Source organism: Cervus elaphus, chromosome 1 (assembly GCF_910594005.1).
Source record: "Cervus elaphus chromosome 1, mCerEla1.1, whole genome shotgun sequence".
Lineage (NCBI taxonomy): Eukaryota > Metazoa > Chordata > Mammalia > Artiodactyla > Cervidae > Cervus > Cervus elaphus.
Window position 1 is genome coordinate 44,668,229 of NC_057815.1, and position 25,996 is coordinate 44,694,224.

At 38.3% G+C, this 25,996-nt stretch overlaps 1 protein-coding gene across 6 annotated transcripts in view; it reads left to right on the forward strand.

Annotated features, from left to right (window-relative positions):
- ARHGEF12 (Rho guanine nucleotide exchange factor 12) overlaps positions 1–24,805 on the forward strand; it is a 150,372-nt gene extending 125,567 nt beyond the window's left edge. For all 6 annotated transcript variants that reach the window (XM_043901225.1, XM_043901196.1, XM_043901206.1 and 3 more), the window contains 14 exons: positions 4,611–4,736; positions 6,344–6,458; positions 7,778–7,878; positions 9,731–9,808; positions 10,914–10,989; positions 11,492–11,659; positions 13,124–13,211; positions 13,838–13,924; positions 14,047–14,126; positions 14,486–14,719; positions 16,874–17,371; positions 18,553–18,869; positions 19,997–20,066; positions 20,965–24,805. In XM_043901225.1, coding sequence (XP_043757160.1) covers positions 4,611–4,736; positions 6,344–6,458; positions 7,778–7,878; positions 9,731–9,808; positions 10,914–10,989; positions 11,492–11,659; positions 13,124–13,211; positions 13,838–13,924; positions 14,047–14,126; positions 14,486–14,719; positions 16,874–17,371; positions 18,553–18,869; positions 19,997–20,066; positions 20,965–20,975 — 2,049 coding nt within the window. In that variant the 3' untranslated portion in view covers positions 20,976–24,805. The remainder of the gene's footprint in view (positions 1–4,610; positions 4,737–6,343; positions 6,459–7,777; positions 7,879–9,730; positions 9,809–10,913; positions 10,990–11,491; positions 11,660–13,123; positions 13,212–13,837; positions 13,925–14,046; positions 14,127–14,485; positions 14,720–16,873; positions 17,372–18,552; positions 18,870–19,996; positions 20,067–20,964) is intronic.
- The last annotated feature ends 1,191 nt before the right edge of the window (positions 24,806–25,996 follow it).

Below are 25,996 nucleotides of genomic sequence, written 5' to 3' on the forward strand. Positions count from 1 at the left end.
ATCGATAGCTACCATCACAGAAGCAGAAAAGTGAAAATTACTTAACCTTATTTACAGTATAAGGAAACAGAGTTCAGAGACTATAGTAGCTGCTTGGCAAATTGCTTTTATCTTTCTGGCTGACTCTTTGTCAGCATATACCCACTGTTCTAGGTGCTGGGGATACAGTGGCAGTCAGAACAGATATGGCTCCTGCCCTTGTGGAACTTATAATCAGTAGGGGAAAAAGAATAGTCATTATTTAAAGTGTGGTTAGTGTTACAAAAAGGGGAGAATACAGGTTATTTTGGAAATAGACAGCAGGGACACCTAAACTTGGAGCATACAGAAAATCTTCCTACAGGAAAGTGGGTTTGATCTAGATGCTTAAAAAAAGTCCTGTAGTTAAGTCTATGAGTAATAGTAAAACCTGTGATGTGGTTCCCAAAATTTTAACACTGGTTGAACAGGAACTGTTTAGATATGCCAACAGATACTTACTTCAGTATGTAGACTGCTTGAGGAAATGCCAAAAGATTTTGGTAATTTTACAGTGATAACTTTTAAAAAGATTAAAATTATTAGAGCTAATTAATGGGTATATAAAGTTGCAGGATATAAAATCAACACACAGAAATCTCTTGCATTCCTATACACTAACAATGAGAAAACAGAGAAATTAAGGAAACAATTCCATTCACCATTGCAACAAAAAGAATAAAATACTTAGGAATACATCTACCTAAAACAACAAAAGACCTATATATAGAAAACTATAAAAAAAGTGGTGAAAGAAATCAAAGAGGACACAAATAGATGGAGAAATATACCGTGTTCATGGATCGGAAGAATCAATATAGTGAAAATGAGTATACTACCCAAAGCAATCTATAGATTCAGTGCAGTCCCTATCAAGCTACCAATGGTATTTTTCACAAAACTAGATCAAATAATTTCACAATTTGTATGGAATACAAAAAACCTCAAATAGCTAAAGCAATCTTGAGAAAGAAGAATGGAACTGGAAGAATCAACCTGCCTGACTTCAGGCTCTACTGCAAAGCCACAGTCATCAAGTATGGTACTGGCACAAAGACAGAAATATAGATCAATGGAACAAAATAGAAAGCCCAGAGATAAATCCATGCACCTATGGTCACCTTATCTTCGACAAAGGAGGCAAGAATATACAGTGGAGAAAAAACAATCTCTTTAACAAGTGGTACTGGGAAAACTGGTCAACGACTTGTTAAAAAAATGAAACTAGAACACTTTCTAACACCATACACAAAAATAAACTCAAAATGGATTAAAGATCTAAACGTAAGGCCAGAAACTATAGAACTCCTAGAGGAAAACATAGGCAAAACACTCTCTGACATAAATCACAGCAGGATCCTTTATGACCCACCTCCCAGAATATTGGAAATAAAAGCAAAAATAAACAAATGAGACCTAATTAAACTTAAAAAACTTTTGCACAACAAAGGAAACTATAAGCAAGGTGAAAAGACAGCCTTCAGAATGGGAGAAAATAATAGCAAACAAAGCAATTGACAAAGAATTAATCTCAAAAATATACAAGCAACTCCTGCAGCTCAATTCCAGAAAAATAAATGACCCAATCAAAAAATGGGCCAAGGAACTAAACAAACATTTCTCCAAAGAAGACATACAGATGGCTGACAGGCACATGAAAAGATGCTCAACATCACTCATTATCAGAGAAATGCAAATCAAAACCACAGTGAGGTACCATTTCATGCCAGTCAGAATGGCTGCTATCCAAAAGTCTACAAGCAATAAATGCTGGAGAGGGTGTGGAGAAAAGGGAACCCTCTTACACTGTTGGTGGGAATGCAAACTAGTACAGCCACTGTGGAGAACAGCGTGGAAATTCCTTAAAAAACTGGAAATAGAACTGCCATATGACCCAGCAATCCCACTGCTGGGCATACACACTGAGGAAACCAGAATTGAAAGAAACACGTGTACCCAAATATTCATCGCAGCACTGTTTATAATAGCCAGGACATGGAAGCAACCTAGATGTCCATCAGCCGACAAATGGATAAGAAAGCTGTGGTACATATACACAATGGAATATTACTTAGCCATTAAAAAGAATACATTTGAATCAGTTCTAACGAGGTGGATGAAACAGGAGCCTATCATACAGAGTGAAGTAAGCCAGAAAGAAAAACACCAATACAGTATACTAACACATATATATGGAATTTAGAAAGATGGTAACGATAACCCTGTATGCGAGACAGCAAAATAGACACAGATGTATAGAACAGTCTTTTGGACTCTGTGGGAGAGGGCGAGGGGTGGGACGGTTTGGGAGAATGGCATTGAAACAGGTATATTATCATATGTGAAATGGATCGCCAGTCCAGGTTTGATGCAGGATACAGGGTGCTCAGGGCTGGTGCACTGGGATGATCCAGAGGGATGGGATGGGGAGGGAGGTGGGAGGGGGGGTTCAGGATAGGGAACACATGTACACCCATGGCGGATTCATGTCAGTGTATGGCAAAAGCAATACAATATTGTAAAGTTATTAGCCTCCAAAAAAAAAGAATAATAATAATAATTTCAGCCAGACTAAATAAGTATTCTGTAAAAAAAATAAAGTGAACAAAGCAAGATTGTAAAAATGTTTAAAAAAAAAAAGATTAAATACTGGAAAGTTGACCAAAACAATCTTACTCTTACTCTTACTCTTACTCATCTTACTCTTTTCACTGATGGTGAGACTGTGACTCAGAATCTACTAATCTATTAGTAGATCTCTTCTTAATGATTAGCCACTTGACATGTAAAACAGGATCAGGGAATCCTAATGCAGTCTCACCTTGCATTTACTGAACTTTCCAAAGCATTTTCTCCTTAGACCCATGCTGGCATTATTGTTGTTAAGGAGACTTAACTTCCTTGAAAATGCAACTTGTTCTGTGGCTACTCTGTGGTCATGTGACTCATTTTGTTTCTTGATCTTTGAGTTCTGTGGGCTTGGCAGCACGCTACCAAACTTGAAATAGAAAATTTGTAGTATGACATAGCATAGCATGAATTTTCTTCTCCGTTTGGATTTAAAAGTTGTAAGTCATATGGACTTAAGATATCAATCTTGATTCTGAAGCAGTTTAATTTACATCTCCTATAAATAATGTTTAACACCAAGTGTCAGGTGAGATTCGTCATTAATAAAGTACAAAAGTACAGTTGGTCCTCTTGTAAAAGCCCTTTGGACTACATAAATATTACATGTGAAATAAAGATACCTCTTAAAAGTGGGACAGAAAATTTATTTTAGAGCATGTAAAAAGAATTGTATTCTTGACCAATGTGTTTTGCCTATAAGAGGTTGAGGAAAAGCAAAATGAACTAACCAATTTGGTTAGTAGCTGCTCGGTACAAATGGTTAATTTAGGGCAAAGCACTGGCCAGAAATACTAAAAGCAGAAATCGTAAATAGGTGTCTAGATTTATTTTATCTTTTAAAAATAGTTTTGGAGAGCATTTTTCCAGTATTGGCCCCATGAGATCACCTTATATGTACATTTGCTACTAGTAAAACCACTGTAAAACTGCTTGAGGCTGAGGTGTTATTTTCTTTTGTAAACCCAGCTGCTGTTAGTAATTGCCTGGTACCTAGATTGACTAACATACCAAAAATTCTGCCATTCTCATCTCTAAATATGTAGAGTGTCATATTTAAGATAAGAATACAACATTGGAGCAACCTATTAAAACACCACTTTGTATGCTTCATAGTTGAAGAGGAAAGTGCTGAGAGTTTACCTACAAATGCCCTGTGCTGTGCTGTGCTGTGCTGAGTCACTCAGTCGTGTCTGACTCTGCAACCCCATGGACTGTAGCCCACTAGGCTCCTCTGTCCATGGGGATTCTCCAGGCCAGAACACTGGAGTGGATTGCTATTCTCTTCTTCAGGGGTATCTTCCCAACTTAGGGGTCAAACCCGCATCTCTTAACATCTCCTGGACTGGCCGGTGGTTTCTTTACCAGTAGCACCACCTGGAAAGCCAGTAAAAAGTATAATTTTTAGTAAAAGACATTCATAGGCTCATGAATCTTCCCCAAGAGAAATTTAAGGGATGGAGCTCCACCTTCTGTGGAGGTGATTTAATTTTATTGTGACCCAGAGAAGTTACGACCTGCCCTGGATTTCATAAGTAAGAAAGTAAGCTTGAATCCCAAGGGTTTTCTTCCTACAGCAATAGGACAGTAATTTTTGTAAAGGTGTCAGATTCTAAGAAAATCAAATTTTAATCTCAGTCTTTAAGCATTTTGTGTCTCATATTCCCCAAGTGTCAACCTTTCTGTCAGATTTAGAAGTGGGATGGACTGAAAAGGTAGTAAGTTGTGGTAAGCTATGAACAAGAAAATACTAGACTATGATCAAAAAAGGTCTGGATATGTCAGAGTCAGAAGTTTTTTAGTGGAGAATACTTGATAATCCATATAAAGTATGTAGATTTCTGCTATCACTTGGGGATACTTAACTGGGATATTGGAAGAATTGTGGCTGTCTCTCATTTTGCCTGTCCTTAAATAAGCTCAGTATCCCATTCTCTATTGTGTTCTTTGTGTTCTTGGCACAGTTCAGTGGACCCGGGGAGGAAAAGTTGAAACATGCTGCTGCTACCTTTTGCAGTAACCAACCCTTTGCCCTGGAAATGATCAAGTCTCGCCAGAAAAAGGATTCTCGATTCCAGACTTTTGTGCAGGTGAGTTGAGTGAGTCATGTAACACACACACACAAAAAAATGCAATTTTTTGGGGGGTCGATTATGGAATGAACTAGGGGAATTCTAAGACTAAAATTTTGTATAAGGGTTATGTCTATGTTTACATTTTTAAAGCCATGCATTATCTCTTAAATTACTGGAGCATATAAAGGTGATACTGTAATGGTGAATTATAAAGAATATATGATAGGATTAAAATATTTGACATAGAAGTTCACATTGCCTTGGAGATATTGGCAGGAAATGGCCATGCACACGATTGAAATAACATTGTCAAAACATGAGAAGGGCCTTATAGCCAGCCCAGAGAAGAGTCAGACAGCAGCCATGCTTACTGGGCTATATATTGGTATATATAACCATCAGTAAACTAGAGCCCATGGGCCATATCCAGCCTTGTCCCTGTTTTTGTAAATAAAGTTTTATTGGAACACAGTTTATTTTGTATTGCTGTAGACAAATCACCACAAATGTTGCAACTTGATGCAGATGTATCATGTCACAGTTTTGTAGTTTAAGAGTACAAATACAGTTTATCTATGTTCTTTCTTCATGCTTTCATCAGGCTGAAATCAAGGTATCACTTGCAGCTGCAGTTCTCATCTGGGACTCTTTTAAGCTCACTAGTTGTCAGCAGAATTCATTTCCTTGTAAATGTATAATCAAGAACCCTGTCTTCTTGCTGTTGTTGGCTAGCAACTGCTCTGGGCTCCTAGCAAGCGCCCAAATCTCTTTGCCACACAGCCCCTGTAGGCAGTTTATAAGTTGTGTCCTTCTCTTCCAGTCCAGTAGGAACATGTCTCTCTGACAGAGCTTGCTTTTAAAGACTCCTCTGATTAAGTCAGTCTCACCTAGGACAATCTCCTTTTTGATTGACTCATAGTTAACTGATAGTCACCTTATCACAGAAGCGATAACCCATCATATTGATAAGTTCTGCCCACACTCAAGGGCAGGGGGTGGGTTATACAGGTTGTACACCATAAAATTGGAATCTTGGAGGCCGCCTTAGAACTCTACTGCACAGAGCCAAGTTCATTCCTTTAAGTATTATCTCTGGCTGCTTTTGTGTTAAAACAGCAGATGAAATAGTTCTGAGAGAGACTGATGACATGCAAAGCCATGTCTGGCATATTATTGAGAAGTTTGCAGACCTCTGTTACAGCTGAGCTGATATATCTATATTTATGATCTACTGTGCCTACTTAGAGTGGCAGATAGCAGATAACTGATTAGCTTTTGGTAGGAAAGCCAGTCGTTGGAAAATGTAACTAGATTTTCTTAGTATGTAAAGATAAAACTTCTTTCACAAGAAAGCAGTTGTTAGAGATGATTATGGATGTTCTCAATCCTTGCTTAAACAGATAGCACAGAGCCATTTGCTGAGTGATAAAGGCTACGTTATATGATTAAAGGAGAAAACAGAAGTGGAGTGTGCCAGTGGCGTGTCTTGGCAGGTTTTAAGTCTTGATTTAATAACCAGAACTTTGATGCTGAAGACATTTGTATGATGAATATATGGTGCATGTTAGGTAATTACAGTTCTAATAAGAATTACAAATTCACTTATTTGCCTTTAATTTTAGGATGCTGAGAGTAATCCACTCTGTCGTCGTCTGCAGCTAAAGGATATCATTCCCACTCAAATGCAAAGGCTTACTAAGTACCCTCTTCTCTTGGACAATATTGCCAAATACACAGGTACAGCATTCTCACTGAAATTAAAGAGCTTAAGAATAACAACAACAAAAACACATTTTGCTGAATAATCTCTCACAGCATCCTGGTGTCTGGCACTTTGAATTTCCAAGTAGTATGGCAAAATATTCTAGCAAGATTCCAGTTGTCTTCAGGCTATTTGATTTAATATGCTCCCTTAGTAGCACAAGCACAGGGTTTAAGCAATCTATGGATCATGATTAAATCTGGCTCACACATATTTTTGTAAGTAAAGTTTTATTGGAACATAGTCATGCTCAATTGTTGAAATATTATCTCTGCCTACTTTTGCTGTACAACAACAGGGTTAAATAGTTTTGACAGAGACCATTTGGCCTGTAAAATATACAGAAAAAGTAGGAAAAGTTTACTAATACTTCCTCTAGCATGTATCATCATATTTCCTTTGGTGAAGGCCTATACCGGGTTGAAGAGATATTTTATATCTATTGATATGTACTTTCATTAAGTCCAATCAGTGTATTATCACTCCAGCTCTCTTGTTTTAAACTAAGAAGTGAATCTGAGTTTCTCAATTGAGCTTTAGATTCTTATACTTTAGTTCTCAATACTTCTGTGTAATTAAATGCCTATTTCTTATGCCTGGGAATTTGAAAATATTCATACACATTAAGTTTTATACTTTCATATATTTATTCAGTATAACTGAACTATTGTTTAGGGGATTATAATTTCAAATATTCTGATTTGGTATTCTTTACCAAAACATAACCTCAGCACAATCTCAATACATTTTGGTGAATTTCATCTTCTTTTAATGATAACAAGTATTGTAAGTTATTTTGTTTCTTTAATCCCAAATTTAAAGAAACTTATATTGGAGCTATTTTTAATTATTTTATCACTCAAAAATATTGCTTAACTAGTCAACTGTACATAATCTTGTAGGCTGTGCACTTTGAAATTGCAAGGAGAAAGGAGTCTCATTTATATAAGCTTACAATGTGAATGAAACCTGTTTCTTGGGGTGGGCTTGATACTTGATATAAAGCATCACTCCTCACATTTGATTTCTTTTTAAAAATTAGTATTTATGCTTAAAGACTGTGATAAGAAGTCTTACCTGTCCAAAGACTACCTAAATTGAGATTCTGTTGTAGGTTTTTTATCCTGGTATAAAAATATTCAGGGTCTTAGTATGCTTTCATACTGTTGAAATAAAGTGGTATCTCCTTTATATATATATATATAATATATATATATATATATATATATATATATACTTATATTCTTTTCTGATTTCCTCCATTTTACATTTTGGGTTTTTTCACCATATTTAGAGTGGCCTCCAGAAAGGGAGAAGGTGAAGAAAGCTGCAGATCATTGTCGTCAGATCTTAAATTATGTGAACCAGGCTGTTAAGGAGGCAGAGAACAAGCAGGTAAGAAGGAAAAGGCAAGAAGACACAGGATGGCAGTGAGAATAAGAATGTTAAATTAGTGTTACCCAGAGCCTGTTCAGTAACCCTTGTAGCTGTTGTTACATAATTAAAGGGCGGAACACTGGTTACCTATTCATGTAGTAGGTGGGTCCAGATCAGTTTGTGGTAGGACGTCAGAGTTGTGTTTGGCTCTCTTGAGCATCTTCTAGCTGCTTGTTTGCTCATTCATTCAGCCTGTTGGTAAAACTTTGGAAAAATAGGAACTTTCAAGTTTGTTGTTTGTAACGTAAAATGTTATAACCCCAGAGGGAAAATTAGAAATTTATATCTGAATTTAAAAAACACATATTCACATGTTCATGCTTTGATCCAGCATTCTCTTCTTAGTGATCTACCCAAGAGAGATGAAGATATATGCCCATAGACTTCTACCGGAATGTTTGTAGCATAAACCAAATGTAGTATAGTCATAAACTAAAGTAATACCAGCAATAATGGGTGAATCTCACAAACATTATTCTGAGTGAAAGAAACTGGACGCAGAAGTGTACACATATATATATTCTGTTTAATGAACTTATAAGACCTAGCTAAACTAATTTATGGTGACAAAAAAATCAGAAAAGTGGTTTGTCACTGAGGATGTGGGGTCAGATATTAGCTAGGAGGAAGTATGAGAGAGCCTTCTGAAGTGATGGCCATATTTCATATCTTGATAGGAGTTTCATTTCGTAAGTATATGCATTGATAAAAGCTCATGGAAAGGTACACTTAAAATGTGTACATTTCACTGTATGTAAATTTTACTTTGAAAAAAACAACTGTAAACAAATATTGAACTCCCATTAATGATATTGAACTCTTGTTAGCTCTGTTAATGATAAAATGTTTAAAGTGTGCTTATAACTTACTTTGAAATACATCCAAAATATCAAATGGATAGATGGATAGATAGAGGGATGAATAGATGGACAGATACAGGATAGAAAAGATATAGCAGATGTTAGTTGTGGAATGTAGATGAGTATATGGGCATTTACTATATACATGCCGACCTTTCTATTTAGAAATATTTTATAATCTTAGGGAAAATGCATGTAACCTTTAATCCAACCATTCTTCCTTTAGAAGTGTATACTAATAAACACGTCCATTAGTAAGATGTAATTCAACTTTAGTTTTTTCACAAAGTTGAATACGACACAGCCACTGAAAAAATGAGTCCACTCTATTTGCTAATGGAACCATCAGCAAGATATATTGATGTGATGCACACACAGAAATGTGTCTGTGACTATATTGTTATTTTTGAATAAGTGATACACATATGAAAATATTATGTTACCATATATTTGTTTTAAAAAGGGTATATCTACAGACAGCATCCACAGAGGCAAGCTAACTTATATCCATATGTGTTCTTTTTGCTTAGAATTTTCCTCATAGGCTAACCAAGAAATGGGTATTAGTGATTACTTCTTTAGGGAAAACTGGGTGTGGGGAAGGCACGGACAAGCATAGAGGGAGACTTACTGTTTTTTGTGTGCCTTATATTACCGTCTGAGTTTTGTACCATGTACATGATTTACATATTTAGAAAGTAAATACAAACTAGTTAGAGGCCAGAGAGTTTGAAAAAAGATTGGAAGAGCTAAAGAGGTGGAAGGAAAACCAGGAGAAGGTAGTATCACCAAAGCCAAAAGAAGGGAGTGTTTTAAGAAAGAGTGAGAATTGTGGCTGATGTTGCAGAGCGCTCAGTAAATGCAGGGGGAGTGTCCACATTCGATTAAGAAACAGGGAGGCCATTGATCTCCAAAGGAGTAACCTTAGCTCCATCCTGTCTGATTTCCAGCGCTTGGAAGATTATCAGCGTCGCCTTGATACCTCTAATCTGAAGTTGTCAGAATACCCAAATGTTGAAGAGCTCAGGGTAAGAGATGGTCTAATCATTACTTAAAAAGTAAAATGTACTCAAGACCTGACAGATGATTTAACATCTCAGTGGGAACATACATCACCTGAAGGAGTTCTTATATCATAGATAGTCTATACTAAGAATCCTTTTCTTCCTTTTAAATGTCTTGGTCTGTGTATAAAGACTGCTTTAGTCTTTCATCAGAGGAATATTTTGTGTGAAACTAACTTTTTGTGACAAGAATTTGCAGGAGACTAAGGAACATTCCTTATTGTTAAATTTAATTTTATTGTACTCTATAGTTTGAGTAAGCGTAGGGCTGTTTACTCTTGGAACTTTCTAGATTTTTGAGTTAAGGAACATAATTATTTTTCTATGAAGCTCTTCCAAAGTATTAAAGTTGAAACCATTACTGGAATGATAGTAAAATATTTATGAATTGCTATCTCTAGTACATGGAGTTTTTGTAGTAATTAACGTATGAGGATTTTAAGTCTTTCTTGTACTGTTTCACTGGTTCTTTTGGCAGATTTATTTGGTGACTATTAAAATATAATTTTATGTCATACATAACAGTTTATCAAAACACATGCTGATATGCTGAGCTTCCTAACTTCCAGAGACTTAAGATTTTTCTAGAGCTGCTTATACTAAAAGATGATTCTCTCAAGTTATTAATATTTAGAGCAAGCCTGAGTACTTCCTGGACTTCTGTGAATGCTGTCCTTAGAGCTTTTCTGGAACGAGAGTCTAGAACTCGGAGGCTTCATATGCATAAGCCATGATCCTAGTTAGTTATACATAGGAAAAAATAAGGAAGGGGGTTGAGACTCTAGGGACTGAATATTTGCTTCATTTTCATTAGCTAGTATCTGTTTAGAGTGAGATTGGGAAGACTTTACTCTTGAGCGTTTTTCTACAAGATGCATTTTCCTTTTTAGAACATTTTATGTAGCTTACTTTAACTGGATTTTTATTCTATTTTCAATAGCTGACAGATATCAATAATAGTGAATGTAAATAATGTCTTTTATGTTAGGAATTTCTTGAAAGGAGACACTATGGAATATCATATATGTACTTGGAAATAATTTGTGTATGATTCTCCTTATTTTGGCAGAATTTGGATTTAACAAAGAGGAAGATGATTCACGAAGGCCCATTGGTTTGGAAGGTGAATAGAGATAAAACTATTGGTAGGTGTACTGTCTGCCAATTTGGGGGAGAGTAGAGAAAGAAAAAGAATAGGAAAGTTTCCTTATGCCAAAGAGAAAAGACATCCACTCACACTTTTCAGTTACAGCAGTTAGCAGTGGTACTTCATGTTATTTATACAGTCACAGAAAATCTGCTTATGTTATTTTTTTACATGTGAAGTGTGTTAAATATTTCTTTAGGAATGAAGCAGAAAATTTTGTCATTGTTCATTCCTGTCCCCATCTTTGTATGCTAATCAGGCTAAGCTTCTTTTTAAACTTCTCTGTCTCAAACTATCTGTGGTGAAGAACCATTGTTTTTTTGTTTGTTGTGATACTTTAAAGATGAATTATTAAAAATGAAATTAAAAAAACACAATAGCAATTTTTTAAATTTACTAGATTTACCAGAAATCAGTTTTCTATGTCAAATTGTTATAAAGTTTATAAAACACATCTCAGTTTCTGTACTATTCACCCTTTCCTACATTTTTATTTTTAGATCTATATACATTGCTGCTGGAAGATATTCTTGTATTGTTACAAAAGCAGGATGATAGACTGGTGTTAAGGTGTCACAGTAAGATTCTGGCATCTACAGCTGACAGCAAACACACGTTTAGCCCTGTCATCAAGTTGAATACGGTGTTGGTTCGACAAGTGGCAACAGGCGAGTATGTCCGCGGAATGACACTAATCTCCAGGCTCATCATGACCTTGCATAAGACACTCAGTGTTGTCTAAGCTGCACAGCCGGCATGGAGTTCTGCTCCTTTTATATTCTTACACAGATCAAGTGAAATGCATTTATTGCCTAGAATGTGAATTATGAGTTTATATCCCAAAATTATTTAGGATGCTTAGAGTCTCTGAATAATTTTTCACATTTAAAATTTTTCTGCATATTACTCTGATCTTTATTTCATGTTCAAATCAGTGAAGATAGTGAATTGGAGCTCATGCCATTGAAAAGGCTCTCATTGGTCTTGTTAGTTTCATTAAACACTTCAAGAGTTTATTTGGGCAAAAATTTATTTGAATTGGGCAGCATCTAATATAGCAGATACACTTTTTTTTTAGATTATTTTTATTTGTTTTTTTGAGAAGATAAAATATTTATTCACTTATTTTAAGTTATGAAAGTATGATAACACCTTTACCAGAGACTTGGAAAATACAGAACAAAGTTACATATGGTTCCACTATATATTGTGATTATTTTTTTAAGTAGATAAGTTAAGAGTTTTAGTTGGAGTTTCAATATCAAACTCTCAAAAATTAATAGAATGAATAGACAGAAAAGTAGAAGGATATAGTAGACTGGAAAAGCACAATGACCCAATTCAACATAATTAAGATTTATATAATTTGCACACAACAACAGGTTAGAAATTCTATTCAAGTTCCCATAGACTATAAACCAGGAGATACTAGAACATATCCAGGGACATATAACTGGGTATAAAATTTTACGGTCTAAAGGTATTGAATCATACAGAGTCTGTTCTCTTATCATTGTGGAATTATGTTAGAAATCCGTATCAGAAGATATTTGAAAACAATGCTCATGTTCTCAAGTGCACTGTGACAGTTACCAAAAGAGATATTGAACTTAGCCATTGACAGGGCTTTCCTCTTTTGATATGGTAGGGAAAAAAGCATAAACAGGAGAAGTGGGTGTGGTTTAGGTTTTTTAAAAATCAGTTTAAGTTACAAAGTTACACATTAACAGTACTAATAATGAAGATCCCTTTTTAAAATTGTTAATTCCATGGTGGTAAGATACATTTATGACCTCTTTTCATCAACACCTACTGAATATTACCAACTAGCCATTTAGCAAAAGAGCAATGTGGAATAAATGGAAAAAGAATGTTTAGTTCAATAATTTAGATAATAGACACTTTTTTGTTTTTAATAAATTACTGTGAAATTAGTGTTGCTTTTATAATCTTTGTTTTATTAAAGCATAATATATATATATAAATTCTTAAGTTGTATTTGATGAGTTTTTACCAAGTGAATGAGTGTCTACAGAGTGAACACGTGTTAACCTTTACTCAGATTAAGATACACATCTTTCACAGCCTCTGTGGGTCATATCAATAGAGTAAATTTGTCTTGTTTTTTTCAGATAACAAAGCTCTATTCGTCATCTCCATGTCTGATAATGGAGCACAAATTTATGAACTGGTGGCACAGACAGTTTCTGAAAAGACTGTGTATGTACTGGACATAGCTGCCTGCTCTATTGTGTCTTATTATTCTGAATATAATATTCCACAATCTTAACCTTGCTTTTGTAATAGGACTTTGAAAACCAAAAACTGTGTGGAAACAGATACTTCCTCTGTATTCTTTGAGAGGTGTTCTTTTAAGTACTTGTTCTTTTTTAGACAGCTGCTCTTACTGGGGCTTCCCAGGTGGCACTAGTGGTAAAAAAAACCCACTTGCCAATGCAGGAGTTATAAGAGATAAAAGTTTGATCCCTGAGTCAGGAAGATCCCCTGGAGAAGGGCATGGCAGCCCACTCCAGTATTCTTGTCTCTTACTTGGAAAAGTATCTTTCCTAAGGAAAAAATTCTACAAGTGTCAAGTGAAGTTTTTTTAATGGGTAGTATATCCATAATATTGTTAGGTTTTTCGTTAAGGTGTAGAGTTTTTATAATCTCTACTTAATAGTATGTCTCCAAAATAAAGAAACCCTCTGGCAGAAATAGGGTTTTTTGTTTGTTGGTTTGGTTTGGTTTCTGGTATAGTTCGTTTTTATTTCTGCTGTCTGAGTATATTTAAAGTGTGTTTCGTTTTCCTTTCCCTTCCGTATTTTGTGCTCTTTTCAAATGTGCAGCTGGCAGGACCTAATATGTCGGATGGCCGCGTCCGTGAAGGAGCAGTCCACAAAGCCAATCCCACTGCCACAGCCACCACCGTGCGAGTGAGTGTGCCTCTGCTTCTAAGTGGCATCAGAAAAAAGATGGATGATTCTTAACATTTTGTTGCAATGATCTTTAGGCACCTTGTGAAGCTAAAAGGTTATTTTTTTTTTTTCTTCTGTAGAGGAGACAACGATGAAGAAGAACCTCCAAAATTAAAAGTGGCACATCATGACATTTCAGTCACTGGTCTGCAGAGTCCAGGTAAACTGTTTTGCAGAGTTAACCTGGAAGAAAGTAGTCTACATGTTAGTTAATAAAATGTGAAGAGAGAAAAAAAAAAAAAATTAAAAAAAAGAAAAAAAGAAAAAAAGAAAAAAAAAAATGTGAAGAGACTCTTAACTGTTTTGGTTTATGCGGGTTCTGGCATCCGCTGTTCACTTTAACAGACTTTGCTCATGTGCCTTCTGTGTGCCATCATAATGCCACACTAAGTGCATGCATTTTACTTTGTGGACAATCACTGTAGCTTATGTGGTTATTTTTTTCCAAATATTTTTCTGGGTGCTTCACATTAAAAGTTTTGTTAAGATATATTCTGCTTTCTCTGTTCCATTGAACAGACAGAGATTTGGGATTAGAGTCTCCTTTAATGTCATCAAAACCTCAGTCTCATTCACTGGGTACCTCTGGGAAGTCGGAGGTAGATGACCTCTTTGTGGCTGAGAGACAGTTTGCAAAGGAGCAGCATGCAGACGGGACACTGAAGGAAGTCGGAGTGAATTATCAAATCACAATCCCAGATCCACACTTGCCTGTCTCAGAAGAACGGTGGGCACTGGATGCACTAAGGAATTGTAAGTTCTATTCATACATTAACACAGATACACTTATTAAGCACCAGAGTTCTATAATGTACTCTGCAACCATTTAGGAAGAGTCAGGAAAGTATAAACTATGAATTTTCCCTTCAAGAATTTTACAGTCTAATTTGGAAGATGACAGAAAACTTTCCCTATCTTCTTAAGTAGATAAGCTTTATAGGTATGTCAAAATTGATCTGGTTTGAGTGACCAGAGAAAGGGGGGCATTAGAAAACAAGAGAGCTGTGACTACTGCCTTGAAGATGGGTAAGACCCAAAATAGGGATTTATTAATAGGAGGATAAATAGAAGTCATTCAGATAAGAAGAACGGTAGGACCAGAAACAAAAAGGCTAAACCTCTGAGGGTGTTCAGAGAGCAGTGAGTAGGGCAGCTGGCCTGTGTGGGAGACCACATAAGCTAAAGGAGTTGTGCGACAAGGTTAGAAAGCTGGAGGACACTTTGTGGAGCCCAGCTGTTGTGGACCCTGAAGACTAGATTGAAGGGTGGCACCCCACAGAGTTTTGAGGACTATTTCAAGCTATAGATAATCTTCTGTTTTTCTTGTGGATACTGTAGTATTCTTCACCACAGCCCATTCTACACACACACACAGACACACACACACGTGCACGACTGGGTGGTCCTTGCCACTCTCTTAGCTACCCCCCCCCCTTTCCAGCCTGGTTGAGAACCCCTGCTACAGACAGGAGTGCATCACATGTCTCAGGTGTACTGGAGGAAGGGAAAAGGCTGGCTGCAGAGAAAGAGCCACTTGAAGTTTTTAAGCTGGAGTGTATGTATTAGTAGTGAAAAATAATACTCTGGCTGAGAGCTGCGAAAGGATTTGAATGTAAAGAGGATTGGCGTGGTCTGGGCCTGAGGCCAAATGGGTTTGGACTAGAATGGTGTTAGAGAAATAAAAATGAAGTGAGGAACCAACAAATACTTAAAACAATTGACTTCTTTGGATGTGAGGACAAAGGAAAGGGAATATTTAAAGATAATTTCAGTTATCTTGTCAAATAAAAATTAGAAGGACTGCCATTGCCCACTGATACACTTTCTTTTCTGTTTCTTTCCTTTGCAATAGATTGTGGGCTCAATTTTAAACATGTTGAGATGTAGGTAATGAATGGCAAGCCATTTAAGAGGAAGGATGAGCAGGAGGTTGGAATTTTAAGACTGAAACTTTGGAGGAGGTTAGGGAGAGGTGGCCATATGAATTCATAGCATCTCTCAGGGAGTGACTGCAGAGAGACAGAGGGTCAAAGACCCAAACCCATGTGGAGACCTTATTTAAAGGGAAGACAGAAATTAAGGCAGTTGAAAGTACGGAATTGGTCAAGTCATTTAAGACCTACTTTATTCTAGACTCATTGAGTTAACAGTGGTAATGATTTCTGATGGTTTCACTAACATTGTTTCACTGACCCTCTCATTGAGTGGCCTCAGAGCATGCACTGGCCCATTTAAAATTAAATTGGTTCTGTTTTCAGCAACCTAAGGAAGCTGTGTTACTAGTGAGGTCATTTTTAAAAACTAATAAATATTTCCTTATCCTTTGAAATTATGCATGGTACCAAACATTGGAATTAAATTTACAGGCCAGCTTTGTTTTCTTCGTCACCATTTAAGGAGATTCTTTGGGTTATTATAGATGATAAAGTAAATGTTCTGTGTCTCTAATAAAATTAGAAAAAGTAATGCCTATGTAGATAGTGTCTGCTTCTGGAAAAAGCAGAACTTTCAGATTCTTTTGTTTAGATTGATACAGATTTTCTACATCCTTTTAAGAAGTACCTTGGGGGCATTATTCCAGTTATATGGAAGAAAACGTGGAGGCAGGCATGGTATTGGTTATTTAACAGTTTTAAATAGGAGAATAATAGGAAAATCTCCATTGAGAATTCTTTAGGTTTTTTTTTTTTTTTTTTGGTCTAGTTTAATGTTAAATTTTCTCTAGATGGTGTTTTATTTCATTTTTCAAACCAAACAAAAGATGATTGTATGAAGTTAATGTTTTTAATTGTATGCTAGTAAAAAAAGTACTGGCTTTAAGAGAGAAATTATAATTCCTCTGATTTAATTCTGTCTGTCTGAGATTATGTGAATGCATGTGTTCTCCCCACTTCCTAAATCTTCTAGTGGGTTTGTTGAAGCAGCTGCTGGTACACCAGCTGAGCTTGACTGAGAAGAGCACTCAGGAAGACTGGCCACATTTTCCAAGATGCAGGACAGCCTCTCTGGGGGTGCAGGCAGACAGTGGAACCCAGAACCCTGAAAATATTAAGGCCTGTCATCCTGTTGAAGCACAGATGCCCTTTAGAACTGGAACTGGTGACATTTCAACTTGTTACAGTCCACGGACTTCAACTGAATCTTCTGCTCCACGGGATTCAGTGGCACTGAATTCAGTGGCACGGGATTCAGCACTGGCATTCCAAGAGAGCCAGGCAAGTGACATTTTAGTAATGGACCACATGATTATGACCCCAGAGATGCCTCCCTCAGAGCCAGAAGGGGGTCTTGATGAGAGTGGAGAGCACTTTTTTGATGCCCGTGAAGCACATAGTGATGATAATCCATCAGAAGGTGATGGAGCAGTTAAAAAGGAAGAGAAGGATGTTAATTTGCGCATCTCAGGCAAGTTCCTTTCACATTTAAACTTTGATTTCGATCGTCGTTATTTGTCCTATGTGCTGAAATTGATGTTGCTTGGATATCCAAGCATTATCTCATGTGTGTGTCTGTGTATAGTGTCTGTTCTTTCATGCAGTAAATACTGTCTCTACTCTATGCTGGACCCTTACCCTAGGTCCTGGGAGATGTAACAGTGAATAAAACACAGAAAAATCCACTCCTCTTATGAAGCTTCACCACCACTTGGGGAAAGAGTAACAGTAAATAAGTTACCAAATAAATAGATGTCAAATAGTAAGGATGATACAGAAAAATAAGTCAGACTGAGGGGCACAGACAGTAATAAGGATGGATAGGGTGGTCAGGGAAGAAGGCCTCTCATGAGGTAGCACTTGAGCAGAGAGAGACCCAGGGGAAGGGAAGGAAGACGCTGTGTGGGTGTCCATAGGTAGAGTGTTCCAGCAAAGGAGGTGAGCACACAGTCTGCGAGGCCAGAGCAGGCATTCTGTGGTTAAAGAGCACAGGCTGTGGGAGAAAATGGTGGGAAATGAGGCCAGGTGGGTATTTGAGGGAAAGTGGTCATAAGATCACATAGGGACTAGGTAGTTTTCAGCTTTTAACTTGTAAAATGCTAGAAAACATGAGATTATCCCAGAATTACTAGGAATGTTTGCTAAGTTTAGCTTTAACCTGAAGTAAGAAAATTCTGATGTCCTGGAAACGTAACTTGGAAATTTGGGACTTAATGGCCTTTCCTCCTCTTTAACAGCTTTTAAGCTATTTCAGATGTTAAAGAATCCTCTGGCAATGCAGGAGGCCCCAGTTTGATTCCTGGGTCGGAAAGATCCGCTAGAGGAGGGAGAGGCTGCCCACTCCAGTATTCTTGGGCTTCCCTGGTGGCTCAGCTGGTAAAGAATTTGCCTGCAATTCGGGCCACCTAGGTTTGATTCCTGGGTTTGGAAGACTCCCTGAAAAAGGAAAAGGCTACCCACTCCAGTATTCTGACCTGGAGAATTCTATGGACTGTATAGTTCATGGGGTTGCAATGAGTCAGACACGACTGAGCGACTTTAACTTTCACTTTTCAATAGCTTTTAAAGGTGTTAGCACATCACCCCACATCTGTTTTTCAATGTGTTGGAGGTGGTACTAACCTCTTTAACCTGTCCTATCTCTGTCCGTAGGAACCTATCTGATCCTTGATGGCTATGACCCAGTGCAGGAGAGCTCCACAGACGACGAGGTTGCTTCCTCGTTCCCTCTTCAGCCTGGAGCAGGCATCCCCTCTCTGGACTCTGGACACCAGCAGCAGCCTTCTCCCCAGAATGCTCATTCTGACGGGGCTGTTTCACCGTTCACCCCAGAATTCCTGGTCCAGCAGCGCTGGGGAGCTATGGAGGATTCCCGTTTTGAGATCCAGAGTCCCTCTGCTTGTGCCGATTCACACAGCCAGATCATGGAGTACATTCATAAAATAGAGGCTGACCTTGAACACTTAAAGGTACCTTGGACTTCATCCTTAGGAGTCGGATATAAGAAACACATTTAACAGAGAGAAAGTGTAGAATGATCAACATGCTGATGTCAGTAACCTCGCTGAGGGTCTAGATTTGTATGTTTTCTCTGACCATTGTCTGTGAGTAGACCTGGATGAAAAACTAAGGTCAGCATTGTTTTATCTGGTTACACATCACAAGAACAGAAAAAGTTGTACTCTATAAACTGTGTGTGTGTATGGCTTTCAAAGGTTTAAGGACCTAAATGCATTTGGGATGACTGGCTCACCTCCATGAGGAAATGTGAGCAATAAGCTGAGATAGGTGGGGTTTGTGTAATTAGGAATCTAGGCTGGGAAATGCCTTAACTTGCCATCACCTATTAATTATCCGTGAATTGTAGGGTGATGTTGATAGTTTCCCAGATGCTGTGACAGAGAGAAATTGTCTCCAGTGGCCCCAGTGGTAATCTAAAGACCTGCCTATGAGTAGGAGTTCTGTAAATGGGCAATTGAAGATGTCACTGTGTGACCCATCACTGCAGAACTGACCCGTGTGGTCATTTCTGACAACAGCACTCTTAAGTTTGCCATCCGTAGGCTCAGGTACCAGAGCCCAGATGTTTTGTCATGACATTACTTAGTAGAGGTTTTGGGGTCAGAGTTCAAAGTGTTCTTAAAGTCTCCTAGCTAAAGATTGGTCTCCCTTAGTTTTTCTTTCACCTTCATATGATAGGTTTTCCTTTCTTTGTAGCATTACATGTAGGGATGTCCTGTGACTGGTAAGATTCTAAAAGGCCATGGAGGGCACATTGGCTCTAACTTAGTTCATGCCACATATGGGATCATTTTCAGGGTGACTCCAGGACAGGAGGGAATAATCACCTCTAGTGGTTGCCCTCTCCTCTACTTTCTTCTGCATGGGAACATTTTAAGTTATTCACTCAAGGGAGAAACAGGTAAAAGGAAATTAAATTTACTTTTTTTTTCCTATTAACAAAAATTTTAATGATGTTAATGTTAAATTTGACGGCTTGTACCTGTAATATACAAAAGCCTTCTTTCCTATTTTCAAAACAAGGTTTTTTTTTTTATGATGTTTGAATGAAAAACCTGTGGGTTTTATTTTACAGAAGGTGGAGGAAAGTTACACCATTCTTTGCCAAAGGCTGGCTGGATCAGCCCTCACAGACAAGCACTCAGGTGTGTGAACGCTGTGGGTTTCTGACTCAAGAATCATCCTGCCTGAACAGTACATTGAATGAAATGATTTATTATTCTTTAAAGCGAAAACCTTGTGAGATTCTGTTTCATCTCTTGTCTTAAAAAAAAAAGATCCTTGTTTCCGAACATCATACGTCAAGCAGAGGCCACCATCTGCTGACTCGGCTCTTCCTCTCAAAGAGGAGCTGCAGTTGTCAGTCCCCACGCCACCCGTGTTCTGTCTTTCTTCCCATTTGCAAAAGCAAAAGGCAGAGTTGCGTGAGCCAGGTAAACTGAGGCTCCGTGCAGTGGAGGCAGGCCCTCCCTGGGTCCTGCTGTGCTTTCCTGTCTCCCAGGGACCACAGGTGGTTCCGTGTCCAGTGCCGCAGTCTGTACTCATTTGCCTTCATTCTTTTGAATGAGGCTATTCCGATCGAGAAACAAAGATGTTAACAAGGTGCACAGGTTTCAGATGTATTCTCTGTGTTAATTTTATTTTTATTTATTTTTTTAAATTTATGTATGCATTTTTGGCTGCGCTGGGTCTTCATTGCTGTGAGGGCTTTTCTGTAGTTGCGGCAAGCAGAGGCTACTCTCTAGTTGCAGTGCGTGGGCTTCTCATTGTGGTGCCTTCTCTAGTTGCAGAACATGGCCGCTGGGGTGCGTGGGCTCCGTAGATGCCGCTCGCGGCCCTAGAGCACAGGCTCAGTAGCTGTGGTGCACAGGCTTGGTTGCTCCTCGGCGTGTGGGATCTTCCCAGATCAGGGATTGAACCCGAGTCTCCTGCATTGGCAGGCGAATTCCTTACCACTGAGCCACCAGGAGAGGCCCTCTCTGTTTTAATTTGAACTCATTCTTTCTCCTTAATTTGACCTCTGCACCTCTTTGTTCTTCCCAGATAAAAGTTAGAGCCGCGTGTCCTGGAGGCGACTGCAGGTTGTTGGATTTGAGCACCAGCCTTGTCTCACCACGCCCTGGCTCCAGTGTGGACACCGAGAGAGTGTGTGACGTGTGACAGAGACCTGCCTGCAGACGGCCTGGGGGAGCCATGCCCCCGGGGCCCAAAGCAGGACTGGGTCTTCACAGCCCGGCAGCTGCACAAGCCTGTCCGCGGGGGGGACGTCCTGCTCTCACCCTGCTCTCCTCACTCTCAGAAATCCATTTTGATTCAGAACAAAAACCAAATGTATAGAGCTTTGGGTGTAGAATATGAAATTTTGCTTAGACTTAAGAAAAAGAGAAAATCAGATGTATTTATTTGACTTCATTCCGTATTTGAAAGCACATTTTAATTTTTATTTTGCCATGTTTTGTTTTAATTGAGTAGTGAGAGTTTTAGCCCTTTGTATTTAGTACACCCAAGGATCGACGGCTCCTGAAGCAAAGAGTTCGGGATGGGGTTATCAGGAGGTGGCTGGAGGGGTGAAGAGGGGGAGGGAGTGGGCAGAGGAGGGAGGAGCATGAGGTCTCCACCGAATGATGTCCCTTGCCCTCTGCTGTCCCGTAGGCTGCTCGTCTGAGGGTCCCCTCAAAAGCGTACTCAAAAGTCCTCTGCCGTGCCTCCTCCGAGCAGAGGACTTGAGTTTTGTGCTCCCAGGTGGGGGCTTCCTCCCACCCGAGGCCAGCGCCTCTTCTCTGAGGCTGGGATCCACTCCCAATGAACAGGAATCCTCAATGTACTAAAGAGCAGGCACTTGAAAATGGGTGTGTTTTCTTCTATCGTCTCCTTTTCTGTTGAGGGTTGGGATTTGGGAGGGAGAGGAAAGCAAATTTTATTTTCTTGACTATAAATTTGTTATCCTTGGTATTGTTTCATTTTTATAATTATACATTAAGACCTTGGCACTTGTGTAAAATAATCCCTGCCAACTGAGCAGGAAGCGAAAACAAACAGAGATGCTTCAGGTGGTGGCAGGGGTGGGGGCTGCTGAGGAAGGGTGGGACGGAGCGGGTGAGAGTGTGGGAAGGTTATGTAACTGAATCACTACTGAGTTGAACAATGGCTTTCATGAGCCACGGGTACTGCTGATTATAAGGCCAGTAAAATTTTAGTACCTGGAGGTTTGACTCTGATTTTTGCACTGATGGTGCCAAAGGGCTCTTGGAGTTTGAAAAGAGAGCCGAGAGTGGAGTGGAGAAGGATGCGGTGGAGAAGGCAGAGCTGCTCCAGCCAGCTCCAGAAGCACATCCTCTGACTTCACTGCTGGAGCTTTTTCCGCACTGGTGCATGACTGACCTTAAAAATTGCAGACCAGAACATACACTGGATACTGCAGGCAAGGCGTTGGGAACTGCCTGCTCTAGAATGAATAGTAGCCCTGGCAGCACCCTCCAGAGGATAAATGTTTCAGAACTGTAACTTGAGAACTCCCTTCAGTTCTGTTGACTTTCTGTGGTTTTCTTTGTGCATCAGGTATATATTAATATGTTTTGAAGTATTTTTGCCAATCAAAAACTAAATCATTTGTCAAATATTAAAATTCTGTTAATACACAAAGAGTTGATCCACTGCTCATGTCTTTCAGTAGTACCCTCTGAACTCTGTGGGTAGTTAGGATGTAATTTTACTCTCCCCTGCCATCCCCCCACCATCTGCCCAAATATATATATATATATACATATATAATATATATATAAATTTTCCCCCCATCACAAGTGGTAAGGATTCCCAGCTGCGTTTATAAACACCACTACAACTTAGCAAAACTCATGTATGTCCAGATTCTTGTTTCTGTCTTTCCAAATGTGATCTGTGTTTTTAAATAGACCAACTTGGATTGTTGGACCTCACCTATAAATTAGAATTTTATTTTGATTTATAGCCCAAGTATAGATTAAATCAAAATGGGATTAAAAATTTTAGAAGCAGAAGCTAATATATAAGTAAAGCTTGGGACTTGAACTTTCTGTATCTCATAAGAGAAACAAGTAGAAACCAAATGGTTACATTGTGCTGCTGGAAATAATGTAGTCACTCCCAACTAAAAGGGTTACCTGTAGTTACTTGACACTAATACCATCAGTGGGCAGTTAATCAGAAGAAAGGTAAATACAAGTAGAACTTTCATCTTAACTTCAGATAGTACAGGGTCATTGGATAATTCCCTAGCACTCATTTATTTAAGAAGATTTGTATGTTAGCAGAGTTTTAGTTTCTCTTCTGGTTCAGCCAACCCCTTGTCCTTAGCAACTGTTTGCTTTTCTTTTCCCTGAAGTTTAACCTCTCCTTGGAACAAAAACAGGGCTAACTGGAAAAATATTTTGAACATTGCTCTAATACCTCCAAATAAATTCATATCTAGATCTTCAAATGAAGCCCCCAAATGAAATCTAATTCTGAAAAGATTCCATGATTTTTTGAGTTTTCTTTTTAACCTCACCAGCCTCATGTCTTCCTCCTCCTCCTCATCCTGGTCTCCCATGCTCTCTTCCCCCCCCCCCCCCCTCCCGCCTTTTGTCCATTATAATCACATCCATCCTACTTTGATACTATACCTGCCTTTCAGGACAACAGAATTAGGTAATCTCTGTTTTTGGGTGAGACTGATGACCGTCAAAACCGTTTTCTTGAAGTTGGAATCAACTTGCATGTAGAAAGACCCAAGGGCGGTGGACAGAGCTCCCTTCCCAGAGCAGGAGAGCTGGTTTTAGCTATTGTGGTGACCTGCCGTGACCCTGTGCTCCTTCCAGTGGCCCTAACGGCTCCCTTGCTACTAAGTGGCAGATTACATTTGAGGTGTCTCTTTCCTTTTCAGAGAACAGAGTTCAGCAAGGCAAATCAATAAACCCCAAAGTGCTACAATTTAAAATCATGATCACTGCCCTAGAAGCCATATATTTCATGTACTTTAAAACCAGCTATGAATAACTTGGACTGCCAGGACCTGAACTGTGACTATTTATTATAATATGCTACCAAAAAGGTGCTTTTTTGCTTTCTTTTCCCTGAAACAACTTTGATCGACTGTTAAAAACGATGAGTCCCTCTCAAAAATTTTTTTTGTTAATTTGTCCTTGGAGAAGGGTGGGGAGCTAGTGTGATAGTAGAGGAGAAAAGTCCACTGCCCTTATTTTTGAAGCTAAAGAAAATAATTATGCCTCCTGTGAGTTGTCTTTTACTCACATACTTTTCTCTTTCTTTATGATATCATTAAATTCAGTGTATTATGTGGAGCTTCTGTTTTTCAAACTGGAAGCTGTCTTCTTTGAAGGTGGTATATGATATTATTTTGAGCTACAAGAGCTTTGGTCGGTCTTTCCTTCCCTATATGTCACAGGGGGCAAGGTTCAAAACTGTGTACAGAGGACCTTAAGATAGAAAATTAGCAGGACCTTCCAGTCATCTTTCTGCTGGCTAACTTTTTATTCCCTAGAATTACAATTCCTGTTTTTTAAATCATGTTTTTTTTCCTCTGACTCCTCCACCACTTTTCAAAGTGATCTGCATAATTATTCTTCCCTCAAGAAAAGAGTCCCTTTGCCTTGTTCTTCTCCACTGGTACTGATGGTTTTGAAAATAAACTGGTAGGAAAAAAAAAGTGTACCTCCTAGAAGGAAGCCCTGTCGGCCGTTTCCAGGTGCCAATGGCTAAGCAGATGTACTGCAAACATAACTGTAATTTGTGCACACTGTGGGTTATTCTTAATCAGCCTCTTCCTACTAGAACATTTTATTTTCCTTGTTCACCATACAATCATGTACTCTTTAACAGAAATTACTTTTAAAGAAATCTGGAACTATCTTAAAAAAAACTTTATTAATAATCATGTATTTTTACTGATCACATTTTGAAATGCCTAAAAGACTTTATTGTTCTAATTATCCAGATGTACCTTTGTAAAATAGCTCTTTTATGAATTAGCTGATAAGGCTGTATGTTTCTGGAACAAAATATTGGTCATCTAAAAACTGTTTTCTGGGTTCTGGGAAAATAGAAAAATGAGAATTCAAATATTAAATATGCTTAAAGGAACCAAGTATGTGACTTTTTATTTACATTCCTGTTGATTTGTCTTATTCAAGTTATCTTAGAGAAGTTTTGGCACCAAGGAGGCCATAATTAATCTCACTGGCGGTGACTGTCAAACATCTTCCTGCTGGTCAGAGCATCTTTACTAGTGAGACCAGCCATTTGATCTCTGTAACATGTAAACTTCCATGGGGACACTCAGAGCTGGAATTGTCCCAGAATCTGGGACAGCGTTGTTTGTTTGTTTGTTTGTTTTTAAACAGTTTTATTGGGATATAATTCACTTACTGTACAATTTACTCATTTGAAATGTACAATGATTTGGGGCCTGTTACATTATTATTTTTTAATGGTGGTAAAATATATATAACATAAAAACCTTAAATGTACATTAGAAGAGTAAATGGAGCAGTTTTTATGGCTTACTTAAAGGTAACTTTGGTTTAATGCTACCCTAAATGAAGTAAGACATCTTTATTACCATTCTTATCCCTGGTGTTGGACTTCCTAAACTACCAACCATTTCTATGCTTTTATGGATCCCATTTCAACTCTTCCATTTCAAAACCTTAAGTTTTAGGCTTTGGGATATGTTGGTTTTGACATAGAGGTGTAATTTGATTTATTCTTGAGATATTTTAGTTTCCAGTCACTTAGCATGTGTTTGATAGATCTAATAAGCGTAATAATTTAAAAAATGCTTCAGTGGAGTTCTTGGTGGCCTAGTGGTTAGGATTCTGGCTTTCGCTGCAGTAGCCTGGGTTCTGGTTCAGTACCTGGTTGGGAAACTGATTGTGCAAGTCGTGTGATGCCGCCAAAAAATAAATAAAAATGCTTAGTGTTTTGTAGATCCTTTACTTAAACCTAAAAAAAAAAATTAAGTCAGATGTACTTTGCAGAAATTAACCTGTCTGTACTCTTGGCTCTGTTTATAAACATAACTGATAGAAGAAATGAATAC